Source organism: Mauremys mutica, chromosome 18, assembly GCF_020497125.1.
Source record: "Mauremys mutica isolate MM-2020 ecotype Southern chromosome 18, ASM2049712v1, whole genome shotgun sequence".
NCBI classification, from domain to species: Eukaryota; Metazoa; Chordata; order Testudines; family Geoemydidae; genus Mauremys; species Mauremys mutica.
This window is the reverse complement of record NC_059089.1, coordinates 24,209,861-24,224,899: the sequence shown is the minus strand read 5'-3', so window position 1 is coordinate 24,224,899 and position 15,039 is coordinate 24,209,861. Positions and strand designations below refer to the sequence as shown.

The 15,039-nt window shown below is 45.4% G+C and overlaps 1 protein-coding gene across 6 annotated transcripts in view; it reads left to right on the top strand.

Moving 5' to 3' along the window:
• Positions 1-11,573, top strand: part of TRAF1 (TNF receptor associated factor 1) — a 60,299-nt gene extending 48,726 nt beyond the window's left edge. For all 6 annotated transcript variants that reach the window (XM_044992897.1, XM_044992898.1, XM_044992895.1 and 3 more), the window contains 5 exons: positions 2,709-2,774; positions 3,566-4,012; positions 4,507-4,684; positions 5,936-6,084; positions 7,389-11,573. In XM_044992897.1, coding sequence (XP_044848832.1) covers positions 2,709-2,774; positions 3,566-4,012; positions 4,507-4,684; positions 5,936-6,084; positions 7,389-7,607 — 1,059 coding nt within the window. In that variant the 3' untranslated portion in view covers positions 7,608-11,573. The remainder of the gene's footprint in view (positions 1-2,708; positions 2,775-3,565; positions 4,013-4,506; positions 4,685-5,935; positions 6,085-7,388) is intronic.
• The last annotated feature ends 3,466 nt before the right edge of the window (positions 11,574-15,039 follow it).

Sequence of the window (15,039 nt, the reverse complement as noted above, 5' to 3'; positions counted from 1 at the left end):
AGCACAGACGACACTAAATAACTTCTTAAAAATACATGTACCTTTGCGTGCAGAGGGAGAGGGCTGGATTCTAATCTCAGACCCCTTGGTGTGATAGAGAATGGGGCACCCTTTAGAGCAGGGGTCGGCAACCTTTCAGAAGTGCTGTGCCGAGTCTCCATTTATTCACTTTAACTTAAGGTTTTGCGTGCCAGTAATACATTTTAACGTTTTTAGAAGGTCTCTCTCTATAAGTCTATATATTATATAACTAAACTACTGTTGTATGTAAAGTAAACAAGGTTTTCAAAATGTTTAAGAAGCTTCATTTAAAATTAAATTCAAATGCTGATCTTACGCCACTGGCCCGCTCAGCCCGCTGTAGGCCTGGGGTTCCATTCACCTCGGCTGGTAGCGGGCTGAGCGGGGCCTGCGGCCGGGACCCCAGCTGGCAAGGGGCCGGCAGCCAGAACCCCCGACTGGCAGCGGGCTGAGTGGGGCCGGGACCCCAGACCGGCGGCGGGCTGAGTGGGGCCGGGACCCCAGACTGGCAGTGGGCTGAGTGGCGCTGGGACCCCAGACCGGCGGCGGGCTGAGCGGGGCCGGGACCCCAGACTGGCAGCGGGCTGAGTGGGGCCGGGGGCTCAGCCCGCTGCCGGTCTGGGGTTCTGTCCGCTGGCTCCTGCCAGCCAGGGTCCCGGCTGCCGGCCCCATTCAGCCTGCTGCTGGTCTGGGGTCCCAGCCCTGCTCACATAGAGCGGGTACCTACCTTCTCCCTGGTTCTGGCCTATTCTCTTCCTCTCTCTCTGCACTGAGCTGAGAGTGGGGGTGCACTGAGCACAGGGCTGGGGGTGAAGGAGCAGGCTAGGGGTTGGGGTTCAGGGTCTGGCCAGGAGCTAGAATGAGGAAGGGGTCTCAGGGTTGGAGCAGGAGGTTTGGGTCTGGAGCGCTTACCTGGGCAGCTCCCATTTGATGCGAGGGGTGCAGGTGGGAATGGGGGGGGAGCTCCCGTTTGGTGCTCAGGGTGGGGGGTGGGGATGTGGGGGGTGCAAGAGTCAGGGCATGGGGTGTGGGGGGACTGGGTATGTGTGGGGAGTGCAGGAGTCAGGGCAGGGGGTGGGGGGCCTGGGTATGTGTGGAGGGTGCAGGAGTCAGGGCAGAGGGCTGGGGGCGTGCGAGGGGGTGCAGGAGTCAGGACAGAGGGTGGGGGGGCTGGGTATGTGTGGAGGGTGCAGGAGTCAGGGCAGAGGGCTGGGGGCGTGTGAGGGGGTGCAGGAGTCAGGGTATGGGGTGTTGGGGGGCCGGGTATGTGTGGGGGGTACCAGAGTCAGGGCTGGGGTCATGGGGGGGGTAAAGGGGGCTGGGGTCATGGAGGGTGATGCAGGGGTCAGGGCAGAGAGCTGGGGGGTGGGCTGGGTTCGGGGGGATGCTCCCAGCCCCCTGCCCTGAGTGGCTCACGGCAGGGGGCTAGAGGGATATGCCTCTTCTCCACCTCCTTCCCGGTCTGAGCAGTGAGGGCACTGGGGCTCCTCTTCTCCCCTCCCTCGCAAGGGCCATGGGCAGCAGGGAGGGAGAGGAGGCGGGTCAGGAACCCAGCAGGCTGGGGGAAGAGGCGGGGGAGGGGGAAGCTTGGCTGCCAGCGGAGCCTGCCCTGCAGCAGCAGCCGGCAGGACCAAGCTTCTGTCCCCTGCCCCCGCCAGAGAGAGCGGTAGGTGGGGGGCAGAGAAGAGCGGGCTGGGCCAGGCAGGATTTTTAATGGCAGGCTGCTGCCTGCCGAGGTCCCGGCCGTCGGCCCCGCTCAGCCCGCTGCCGGGGTTCAGCAGCGGGCTGAGCGGGGCCAGCGGCGGCCGCAGCGTACCATTAAAAATCGGCCCGCACGCCGTCTTTGGCACGTGTGCCATAGGTTGCCGACCCCTGCTTTAGAGTGTGTTGCAAGGCACACTCCTCCTCCGTACTTCTCTGGGAACAGCGAAGTGAAGGATTTTGGGTTACTGGGCGTGAGGTCTTATTCTTTGTGGTGGGCTTCTGTAATATGGTGTGTGTGTGTGTTATACAGGAGTTGTCACCTGCTGATGATTGTGGTTTTATTATATTGTATTATTTTAGGGTCTGTGTTACACTGAGACTTGGGTGGGAGTCTTTGTATTTGTATTAAGGATATTTATCCTTGTTTTGTTTTTAGTGTGTTTACAGCACGTAGGGCTTGAATAGGCACTTGACTGCACGCAAGTCTGTCTTGGGGGCAATCCACCACCATCCCTCTTGCCCCATGTGTTAGTGGATTTCCCAGGTTTGAGTGCTGCAAAAAGTGGCCCTTCATAGTGATATATAAAATCAACATTGCTTAAGAAGCTTGCAGGGCAAGCCATTGCTACAGGCATCCACAACAGAATATATTTACTGTCAGCCTGGACTAGATATGACCTTGGCTGTGGTCGCAATCCCACCTGCTCAAATTTCAGGACACTGGTGACTAGAGATGGAACCAGGCCTCACACATGGCAGTGCATGACAAAATCACTTGGTCATCAGGTCAGGACTTGGTGATTTGTCCGGCAGTATCTAAATGAATTACCTTTGGTGTTGCTATACAGGGTGGGGCCAGACCCTCAGTGAGGTTCAATGGAACTACCCTGATTTACACCAACTGAAGATCTGGACTAGTGGATTGTAGTAAATAATTAAACCCTTGAAATTGGTACTTATTATTTTGTGGCTCTTTTTAACAGAACCATTCAACGCCGTTGAACAGCAAAGACGGTTGTCGGTTTTATGAGATCGGCTGTTCATTTAGGGTGAGTAAAATGCCGCCTGCTCCTATTCTGGAAGGTCTCCAGTAATGTACAATCTCTACACTCCAGCTGCTGGCATGAACCAGCCAAGGCGCTAAACCAAGGATGGCTTCATTTGGTTGGTTTTGTTTTGTTTTTTTTGGTAAAGGGATAAAACTTAACCTCTCCTGGCAAAAAAGAAGGGAAGGGTGTGGAACTGGCTTTTGACTGTCACAATTCATAGGAGTGAAATTCAGCTGGGGACACTTTTTCCCCTGCAGTGTATCTTCCGCTCAGATTAAATGGGACGGTTCTGTAATTATACTTCTACAGCTATATCAGGTTTGATATTCTGTCATGTATCAAACAGTCTCTGCAAGGTAACTGTATCCCCCACAGCCTTAACTGGTTTCTAAAATCTGCTTTGGATTTCAGTGTGCTCTTAATGCCTTGTAAATAGATACGTCTCATCTATTTTGTGTGCAGTGCATGTGTTAAATATTGATCGACTTGAGAATCTAGCTGTTTATTTGCATGGCACCTTGTTAAGTGGAGGGATTTTGAACAACTGTTTTCTTGTTAATGTAGCATACGTACATGTCATACACACACAACCACCCAGGAACTAGGCAGCTGGTTGCTCTCCTTTGAAGTCTGGTGCTATGGAGTCAGGCCCGTATCCTGAAGGCCTTACTTAGGTTTATCTCCCAACTCCCATGAAGTTGATGGGCGTTTTGCCTGACTAAAGGCTGAATGAGGATTTGGCCCTAAGTCATTTACTTTAGTTCAATGACAGCGTCTTCTCCTCCCAATAGGGCAGCAAAGAGAAGACAAAAGAGCATGAAAAGTCTGCAGTGGGGACCCACTTAATGATGCTGCTGCAGCATATAAAGCAACTGAGGGCTAGTTTGTGCCCTACTGGTGGAGCTGCAAATGGCATCATCCCACACTTAGTCACAGCAGAGTCTAAAGTGAAGGGTTTGGAAAGAAAAGTCTCTGATCTCCAGCTCCAAGGGGCTCTGGAAGTCAGTGGAGATCTGGAAGTGGACTGTTTTCCTGGCTCATCTGTTTGTGAGGAAGAGTCAATTCTGCAACGGCTTGTAAGGGAGAAAGTGATTTCTGAGCTGGAAAACAAGTTGCACGTGTTTGAGAATATTGTGGCGGTGCTCAACAAGGAGGTGGAGACCTCTAACCTAGAGATCGCAGCCTTTCGGAGGAAGAGTGGAGTTGATCAAGATGTAATACAAAGCCTGGAATTGAAGGTAAACATTTATTATGACTTTGTGTCTGTGTACAGTTTATGTAGTTAGTACATATGCACAAAAATCATGGAGGGTGGATAGGCATGGTCCAAACACAGGAGTGGGAGCCAGGAACTCTTGAGTTCTAATTCTATCTCCAAAACTCCATCTATAGCTTTGGTAAAGTTTTCAAACCTTGGTTTCTAAAGTAGACCTCTAAACCCATGTTTAGGCACCTAAAAGGTATGGAGAATTATGGGTGCTCAGCATTTCTTGGATTCAGGTCATAAGAGAGCAAGGCACCTTGAATCAGATACAGTACGATCCTCTTAAGCCAACATCGTGCATTTTAAAAATTACTTATCAAGGTGTTTTTAAAAGCTCACTCACACACACAGCTCTCCATAGTGTGAGGGCACAGGTGAGAGTCCTTGCATTATTGAACTGCCTCTGTAGCAGAAGGTCCTGTAGAGACAACTGAGTGGGTTTGAACAGGGATTGGGTTTTTTTTTCAGATTACAGAGCTGCACCGATGTCTGACACAGAAAGATGCAGGCCTGAGCAAACTCCATAAGCGTCTCCAGTCTTTCGAACAAGCGTCCTATGATGGAGTCTTTTTATGGAAGATTACAGATGTCAACAGAAAGTACCATGAGTCTGTGACTGGAAGAGTAGTCAGTTTGTTTTCTCCAGGTAAAAAACATCAAGTATACACACACTAGTAAAATCCAGCTCTTGAAAACCCAGCAATGCCTCAAGAGTGATGCTCCTATCTGCTCTTTTGACCAGTGATTCTTTAAAATAGTGCCCAGATCTAAGACATTATTTATAAAAGGACACACTAGTTCTGTCTGTTTATAATACAAGGCAAGTTCTGCTCTGTAGTTCTAGTTTGACTCTCTCTACCTCATGATTGTAAGGGAAGGGTGCCCAAAGGCCAAAATACAGTGCCCAGTGCCTAAGCCAAGCAGTCATATTTGATGCTGGGATATGTGCAGCATGGACGGCTGTTCGGATCCAGCCACTCTTCAGAGGCTACTTCAGCCTAGTGTCACTGGTCTGACTGTAGCTGAATTCTAGAACACCTGTATGCTGACCTTCTCTAGTGTACCTACAGCTGCTTCTGCACGCTGTTAGCCGTAGCAATGCATATGTGGAAATGGGATTTATGTTTTTTTAAAATTCCACTGCAAAAAATTGTTCTTACGCCACGGGCACAAATAATAGCAATGGGGCTGGAAACAGTTTGAATTACAGCCACAAGTCAGTTACTTAATGATACAAATGCTGGTATTTGGGCTGGCAAAAGCAATGTCGATGGAATTTTGTGGGCCCCATTTGGACCTGTAGAAAGGGAAGCCCCACTCTAGCCCAGTAGAAGTATTTAGTTCAGAAAATAAAAGGGTAAAAATAATATGGACAGTGCTGGATTTGATGTCGTCAAATAAAGTATCTAAGAAGTGGTTGTGAAACACACGCTGTGCAGCCTGATGTTGCCCACAAGTTCTTGTGTTGCTGCGCTGTTTGCTGTACATGGCTTTCATTTCAGTTTATTTGCCCTCTAACTGCTGCTAGTTACAGTGACATCTGCTGGATCTGCATTGTTTCATCCCAAGTGAAGTCATTTGATGTCACTCTGAGAATGCCTTGAGTGGCCACTGCAGTCATTCTCCCCAGGAAATGAAGTGATTAGATAAAACACGCTCTTGTGGGTAATTACAGATCAGCTTCACCAACCTATGAGTCATTAAAAGGACTGGACCTTCAGTGCTTGCAGCTGGAAATCCACAGGGTATTCCATTTAGTCTGCCATGCTCATCACCCTGCTCTCAGAGTACCTGTTGCATTTTAACCCTTTTGCATATGTGAGATCCTAGGAATACAGATATTTTCAGAGTCTGTTGGTAGGCTCTGGCCTGACTAACCACAAGTTCTAATTTTCAGCTTTCTACACTGCGAAATACGGCTACAAAGTCTGTCTGAGGATTTACCTGAATGGCGACGGAACAGGGAAAGGAACACATGTTTCTCTCTTCTTTGTTGTCATGAAAGGGGAGTATGATGCTTTGCTTCCATGGCCTTTCAAACACAAGGTAAAAAGAACATACTTCTCTTGTTCATAATGCTGAGATGCTTAATTCCCCTTTACCGGTTTTTCTGCTGTGGGGTATCACAGCTTTTTTTCTGCTGCATAGGACATAAGAGTAAAGCAGCCTTCACACCTGGTCCCACATTAGAAGTTCCCACTGATGTCAGGCAAAGTCTTTCCACTGAGTTCAATGGAGCTGAAGCATTGCTTCAGTCCCCTCTCCTATCGCTACAAGCCATGCTCTAATCCAGGGGCAGAATTCAGCTTAAAACAGACTGGGATCGTACCCGAAGAGATTTGCTCCTATTGAGATTTCGTGCTTCTGCTCTGTAACATTTGCAAGAACCCAGAATCTCAAGTATATCTTGAAACTCTGGGTTTGTTATATCTAAAGCTTTGTCTGTGATTAAGCCAAAGTGTATCATTATCATTTCTATATCTCCATATATCTAAATCGTACAGGAAGTGGCTAAAGCACAGGAGTTGGAGTCAGGAGATCTGTGTTCTGTTTCCATCTGTGCCATAAACTCCCTTGGGTGATCTTGGGCACGTCCCTTACCTACTCTGTATCTTATTTTCCCGAGTTGCACAGGTAGCTTGATGATCAGCAACAATAATAAAGGAAAGAGAGAAAAAGTTTAATGAGGTTCTGTTTTAACATTGACTCTGATGTAGCAATAGTTCTGTAAGCCTGTCATATAAATAGCCATAGTGCCAACCAACCAGCCAAAGAGAATAATGAATAAACGTTCAGAATTCATATCACTTCTAAAAGGTGTTTTTATATTTTATATTTCAAGCTAAATGACAGTAAGTTAATAAAAGTAATAATGAGCAGGGGAAATTCTAGACTGTTTACTTTGTTCATCCCTCCTAGACAGCAAGTTGAGCTTTCTAGTTCAAATCCAAACCACAATAATAGAGTTACTTTAACAGTCTGAACAAAACTCATGGGTTATTGTTCATATTGTCAGGAGAGGGGGGAGAAGGAAAGTTTTTGCATCCTGTAATTCTCCACCTTGACAGAATTTTTTATTTCCTTTTATTTTACAAGTGGCAAAGTTTTAAACATTTGATCTGGGAACCATTGTAATCTCCCTTGTTCTCATTAGCTGACCTTGCCAGCTGGGAAACAATGCAAACTAAAACGAATTAGTTTTCGATAGAGCATCCAGCTGTTTTTTGCAGCACATTTACACTTGTCAAAATGCACAGGGTCCGAATGCTTTTGTGTCTTTGATTTTTGTTTGTTTGTTTTGAAATGCAAGAAATCATTATTGTTCCTGTCTTCCCTCAATTATTTTTCAGGTCACGTTTATGATGCTTGACCAAAACAACAGAGAGCATGTAATTGATGCTTTTCGTCCAGATCTGACTTCTGCTTCATTTCAAAGGCCAGTGAGCGACATGAATGTTGCAAGTGGCTGTCCCATGTTCCTCCCTTTGTGCAAATTACAGTCACCCAAATATGCCTATGTCAGAGAAGACACACTTTTCCTTAAGTGTATTATAGAAACAAATTCATAAACCCTGGAATGAGGGTACTTGCCAATACACCCATGCAAAGTCTGTCTAGGGAGAGCCTTCAGCTTGAATCCTTGTGTGTATTTTCATGCCCACACAAAATCCAGTGAGTCAGATCCTGCAGCTCCACTGACGTCATCTACACCAGCTGCAGATCTACCCATTGTGTTTACTTTCTCCATAGTGTCTTAGGCACATTGCCTCATGCCACCAGTGCAAGTGGTATGTTGTTGAAAATGATAAAATAGTGTTTTTAAAAAACCCAGTTGATACTCTTAAGTTCCAAACTGAGGGACAGATTCTAGTCAGTCCCAGCACAGGTGCACGTGTGGGGATGGTAGAAGGAGCATGCTGCTTCTCCCCCCCTGCCCACCCCTTTCTCTCCACACATGTCCAAGGGGCTGGCCAGATTCCTGGTAGAGCATAGTCCCTGCTCCTTTCTCGTGCGCCTGTGATTGCCCAACTTCTGGAAAGAAAGGGATGAAGGCTGAGCCTTAACTCTGCGCCCTTTGTAGAGAAATGAGTATGCTGTACCCTCCCCAAGGATTTGTATTCTGTCTGTCATTGCATTGGGATTCAGATTTTCCAGTCAGTCACACATAGAGACACACGCATCAGCTAGCATAAATGGGTGTGTAACTTTGAAAGCAGTGGGTTGTGGCTGAATGTTCATAACCTGAATTCCTTGCACTGTATGATATGATTTTGGTGTTTATTTTATACACTGTATAAATATTCTTGCACATTAGCCATGTGATTGTTGGGTTCAGCCAGATTTTATTGTGTCATATGAATCATGATGTTGCATCCTGTGAGTACGTCTTTGCTCTTACTAAAAGGAGGAGCTTGACTCTAGTAGGTGAGAAGAGGGAGTTCCCATTGTGACCCTCAACACATTCCTACTTGCATCAAGAACCCCACATCCACTAGTTCAAGCAGCAGATACATTGTGTCTGTGGGGTTTTTTAAGTGCTCAATCACTTTCTGAAACTCCAGTGACTTTATTATACAATATTTATTTATTTTATCTTTTTTCTCTATTTTTTAATGTGCTCTGATGGTGGGACCTTCCTCTGGGTCACAGTAATTTTTACAATGTTGCAGTGAAAATGTTCACTAGAAAAGTTTGTGGCATTTATTTTTTTAAATAAAGCTAAGGAATGAATAACAAAAATTGTAAAGCTGGGAAGGCTGGCAGCTATTATATAATATGTATGTAGGGTTGAAATACAACCCTTTATCCCAAAGAGAAACTTACAAACACCCCCTTTGTCTCTACCCCATTCTTTCTCCATCCCTGCTCCCCTAACCTCATAGCCTCCTCATCACCTGCTTTCCCTTCTTACGGGCCATTCTGGGTGGATTCAGTGCAATTCTTTTTGCTTTTGTTGCATGAGTTCCTGAACTTTCAGCCAAAACCATGCTGGCATTGCAGCCTGTTTATCTTAGGGTTTTCTGTAGCACTTATCACTATAGTGTCTAAGCACTTGGGACTTATGCCAATACTTATGCATGTGAGTAACTTTACACATGAATAGCCCCTTTGAAGTCTATGGGAGTTCTCACATGAGTAAAGTTACTCATGTGTTTAAGTTTAGCCCCGGTGGACTACTGAGAGGATTTTGAACCCAATACACTTTAACCGCTGATTAAATCCTTTCGTGGGTTCACAGACCCTCTCAGAGCTACAGTTACTCCCTGCTGAGAGCAAACTGTAAAATGGACACTGAGAAGAATAGAGTGAGGGAGCAAAACATCATTGATGGAAGAAGAATGACTACATGGTAGCAATTAGCCAGGAAAACAGAGAAGACAATTCCATGTAAGATGAGGAAGAGAAGGCGAGGGACTGCAATTCTCCAATAGGTTGCAGAGCAGTGAATTATTTTTGGATCGATGCTGTAACTCACAAGATTGCAGTGGTAACTCATGTCCCTGTCAAATTATTTGAAAGCCCAAATACTGCAAGCGACCCTCTTGGTGTCACAGCAAAGGAGTCTCTGCTTGGTACTGCAGTGCACTCCTGTTACATCCATGGGGCTGTGGGAATTAATTTTTACCATATAGGTCAGAAGTGTTGCAAAAATCTTTCTGACATCATTTAACCCTCTTTCATGGGAAATCCAACGGACAGGAATTGTGAAGGAAAATGTTGGAATACTGAAGTGTAATTCCAAAGATCTGCCAATGATTCTGAAATCTTCAAAGAATGAGAGGAAATTGTGCCGCAAAGCAGAAAGAGAAGCATATCAAAGTCCCATTGCTTGGGACATGGGAAACTAGCATTTACCAATATCTTCTAGTGAACAATTTGGCACAGGCAGGAGACTGGACTATAGTTAAACTAATGGATCTTTTCTGTTGCTGTTGACTTGCAGAGTTCAGAGGCAAGTTTCCACTCAAGCGACGTAAAGAGCAGTGTAATAAGCCTTAATGGACAGTGCATTATTTACAGTATTAGTGAAGTGAAGGAGGATGAAGGATAGTTAAGCACTGGAATAGGTTACTGGGGAGGATGTAGAATTCCCGTTCTTGGAGGTATTTAAGACCATGTTAGACAAACTTCTATCAGGGGTGGTCTAGCTATACTTAGTCCTCCCTCAGCCCGGGGGGTTGAACTAGATGACTCCTCGAGGTCCCTTCCAGCCCGACAATTATATAATCGTATGAACTGCACTCCTAGATGTAGGGTCATAATTGCCTTTGTCACTGACAGGAGTTATAAATGTTTGTTAAGAGAACAATAGATCTTTGAACAGAGTATAGAAAACAAACTGCCAAAGCACATCAGACTATAGCCTTTAAAACACTCCAGTGAGTATTCCTATGGAATCTCTTTGCAACCTCCACTTCTCTGTAACACGTTACACGTGGTAAGTAGCATCTCTGCACTTGGGATGCTTGGAAGTTGTCATGCATTTATCAGTTAATCTTGTGAATCAGTTCCACAGAGAAATCTGTATTCAGTAAATTAAAGGGCTTCAAGACTTGAAGTTTACAATGAAAGACATTCTGGAGCCACTGTGGAATAGCCTGTTTCATTCACAGTAAACCAGCAGCACTGTTTTACATGGGATTTATAAGGACTGAGTCTGGCTGACATGATTATTTTAAAATATGGACTTTAAAATACTACCTATAAGTGCTGAATTTTTGGTAGTGCTTAGGAACGTGGAAGAAAAAGTAGCGCTGATTTGTAATTAAAAACAACTTGTGTTAATATTGTGAGGAAAATCTGAGCCATTTACTTTTTATAGAAATTTATTTTAAAATTCACTCCTTGCAGAAAATGGTTATCAGATAATTCAGATGCAAACCAAAATATTTAAAGAGATACTGTCAGCCCCCTAACATGTGAGTTTGGGCAGCAGAAGGGCACAGAGTTCATAATATAGCCCCCAATCCTGAATTAGATCCGCTTCCAGGAACAGGGTTAAATATTTTCCCAAATCCCCCAGTGCGGAGCCTGATTCGCAAGAAGCAGGTGAAACTCTTAGTCTGCTTTTATTGTGCAAGCTGAAATACAAACCGTAGTTAGACATGCAGCAAAAATGGTGAAAAGTCCTTTTCCTCTTAATAATCTAAAGTGTTTTTCCTGACCCAGGGTGGATTTTTCAAATCCCTTGTTTTTATCTCGACAGTGCCCTTTTCAATAATTAGTTGTAATGAAATATCACATTTCCAAAAACTACAGACAAATAACGGAATAGGCTTGCTTATGAAGGAGTTTGGTGTTCTGTCTCTTTCTCTCTTTCCTAGGCTTAATATTTTCAAGCATGTTAAAAATGTTTTTTAGGGGCGGGAAAGTATTTTGCCTATAATATCAGTCCATATGACCACTGTGAAGTAGTATGTGGGGAAAAAAATTACTCTTTGTTATTATCTGTGTAATTTTAGAAAGTGGAGTCTTTACATCAGCCATCCATATTTTCATGCTGTTTATTTATTTCCTAAATAAAGCTAATTAATCTAAAAAAATGTGTGGGTTGATTTAAAAAATGGGGGGCAACTGAATGACAGTTCTTATTATAGCATTTTGTTTACAGACACAACTCAGCACCCATGTTGTCATTATTTATTTAGATGGTAGTAGCCCCAACTGGCCTCAACCAAAGGAAGGCTCCTGTTATGCTCGGCACTGCACAGACACATACGAACAGAAAGTCTGTGTCCTGAAGAGCTTAAAATCTAAAGGAGCTAGACACACAGTCAGTGGGAGAAAGGAAGTGGTGTTGTCTTCCTTTTACAGTTGGGGAATTGAGACACAAAGAGATGAAGTGACTTGTCCAAAGTCCCACAGGAAGTCAGTGGCAGAGTTGATAACTGAACCCCAGAAGATCTCCAGAGTCCCATTCCAGTACCTTAATGACAGGCCATCTTTTCCTCTCTGGTGGATATTGGTGTGCAGGAGGGTGTTGTCCATCATGTAACATTTTTATTTGCTGCAATATTGGATGCATTTAAATATTAGAAATCTTTTGTGTCTTTCTAAGGGCAGGTCTACACTAAGGGCGGGGGGTCGAACTAGGGTACGCAAGTTCAGCTACGTGAATAGCGTAGCTGAACTCGAAGTACCCTAGTTCGAACTACTTACCCGTCCAGACGCCGCGGGATCGAAGTCCGCGGCTCCAAGGTCGACTCCGCCACCGCCGTTTGCAGTGGCGGAGTTCCGGAGTCGACCGGAGCGCGCAGGGAGTTCGAACTATCGCGTCTAGATTAGACGCGATAGTTCGAACTCCGAGAAGTCAAACTCACCGCATCGACCCAGCAGGTAAGTGTAGACTAGCCCTAAGCTAATACAGTTCTAGGAAAGCTACAAAGGGTTATATGTTGCTTCTGTTTCTCTTTTACTCAGCAGTGTGAGGGGAACCAGCTTCTGTCAGGACTGACTGTGTGCAGACTTCCACGTGTTCCCCCGGCAGGTCTGGTGGGAGGGGAATAACCCAGGAGAACCCAGCTACCTGCAATGCCCCTTCCAACTCCAAGGAGCCAGCAGCCTGGAGAGGGGCGTCCATTGAGGGGGGGGGGGGGGGAAGCATGCTGCACGGATGGCTGTCTCCCCTGTATGCCTCCTGTCCAGATTGAAGGCCACGGGCACGTAGGGGAGCAGGCGATCCACAGATCATTACTCAGGCAAACCCCCCTCCCCACCCAAGAAGCGCTGCATTCTCCTGTGAATCAGTGTAACCCCACCTACATCAGTATAGCTGCTCTGGTCCAGCGTGAGTGCTCCCTGGAGGAATACTGCAGGCTTTGGCTGCAGACTGAAAGGGTGGTGGGAGCAGAGGGGGAGGGGAAAGCAGTTGATCCTACAAGAATTACTGCAGAGTAAGATAATGGCAGAGCTCTGCTTGGTTGCCATGGAAGTTGAAGTTGCTCCATACCTGTGTAAGCCTTCCTTCGCCCTCGCTGATTAGGGATCTACTTCTGCACCAGGGCTTTTTAATTAGCCGCTCTTGCTGCTTTTACGTAGAGTTGGCAGTTATTTCTCAGGGAGGATTTGCTGCCTTTTTATGCTTCGCTTTTTTAAAATTTCCCTTGTACAGCTGTCAGCATGAAAAGAAACAGCAAAGTGACCTGTGCGTGTGCATGTGACAGAATAGACTCTAAAGGACAGAGAATGAATGATTTGGAATTTCTGTGCCTTTGCCTCGTATGATTTTATTATTAAAAATTATATTGATTTTCCAAATCACATAAACAATTAGTGTTCGAGCCTAGAATTACTTTAGATTAGAGATTAAATCAAACAGAAGCAGAGCAAATTGCAGGAGCGGGGCCATCCATTCTGCCCCCTCACACCAAAGCAACCCCATTTGTTTCAGTGTATAAATGAGAATAGACAAAGGAACCTGCTTGTAGAGGCAAATCCGGCTGCCTCCCACCCTGACCCCTCCCTGCTGTGGATGTGGAGGTCCCACAGAATGGACGTGGGCAGGGGCGTGGCGTGGGAGCCCATATGTGTGGCACTCAGCCATGGCTCTCTGCATGCTTTTGTAGGGAGAGGGCAGAGGGTGAGTCCCCAAGGGAGCATCAGCCACTACTCCCCACTTAGAAGGATGGTGGTCAAGATATAATGGGGCCTGTCTCACGTGGCGTGAAACTTTCCACTCATGGCCAGACCTAACCATGCCTCACTTCAGCTGGGGGAGAACATGTCTGGTGTTCTGGACATTTGATGGTCAGCTGATACATGTTGACCTGTTTTCCCCAAAAAACCCACATGAATATTTCCACAGCTTCACACCACAGGAGCAGACTAGCCTGGCCCAAGAAATCAAATAAATTAAATACTTTCACTTCTGATTGTAATGGCTGAAACAATATAATTCATCGCTGCAGCGTGGGAGAAGGGAGTGAGATGCACAGTAATATCTGTTCCTAGACGAGCCCATGAAAACCCTGAGAGAACATTAGAAGACTCCAGTTTCTTCTAACTAAATGAAGTTCATGCCAGGTTCATTCATAAAGTGCTGATTAACTTTTAATATGTCATCAGTTGTCACATCTAAGCAATGCACAAATAGGTTATACAAGGCTTCTAGGTTTTGATGTTTGTTTTTCTCTCAATAAACTCAATGTCTATTTTGGCTAATTTTCCAGAGGTATATTTTGGGGGGTTAAATTAATGTCCAAAGTATTTTTCAGTTTTTAATCAGTTAAAAACAATTTTAAAAGTTAGTTGTTGAAGCATTTTAGTTCTAATTTGACTTCTAGTTACAGTTTTCCAATTGGGGTGTGCTCTTGGACTTAACATATAGGAAAAGCTATCAGGCTGCGTATTCAGCATGTACTTACTGTTTAACTTCTCAGCACTGATCAAGCTGTGGCTTCTAATGGCTGGCAAATATTGGCCTGTGGAAGCGTGGCCTTTACAGCATGCATCCTGTGCATCCTGAATTTAAAAATCGCAAGCAACGAGACCAATATCATCCCATGCTTGTGGGACTACGCAGGTCCTCAGGGTAACTTTTGCAAGAATATAGTAAACAGGCATTCATTACATTGTGGGTCAGGCCCTCCTTGGGTGTAAATTGTAACAACTCCTTTGACTTCAGTGAAGCAACACTGATCGACACCAGCTGAAGAACTGACCCCAGTGGTGAGGTGAGAAATCTCCATGTGGGGTAAATATTTGTGAAATCGGGTGGAGAGAAGGTAGAAACTGATGAGGGATTTGCCACTGTCAAGCCCTGAAACTGCAGCCCTGTTACATCGCTGAGCGATAGCTTGACATTATAAGGAAATCAGCATAGAGCAAACACTGTCGGCCTTTTGACTGAATCATTGGAATAACCGTCCATTCTTTCTTTGGCTTCTATAGATTTGAGGCAAGGCAGATCATGGTTGTCGAGACCTGTCACTCATTTGTCATGTGGAATTTTGGAGTCTGACTGTGAGCACTCTGTTACATCAAAGAAGCACAAAATACTCC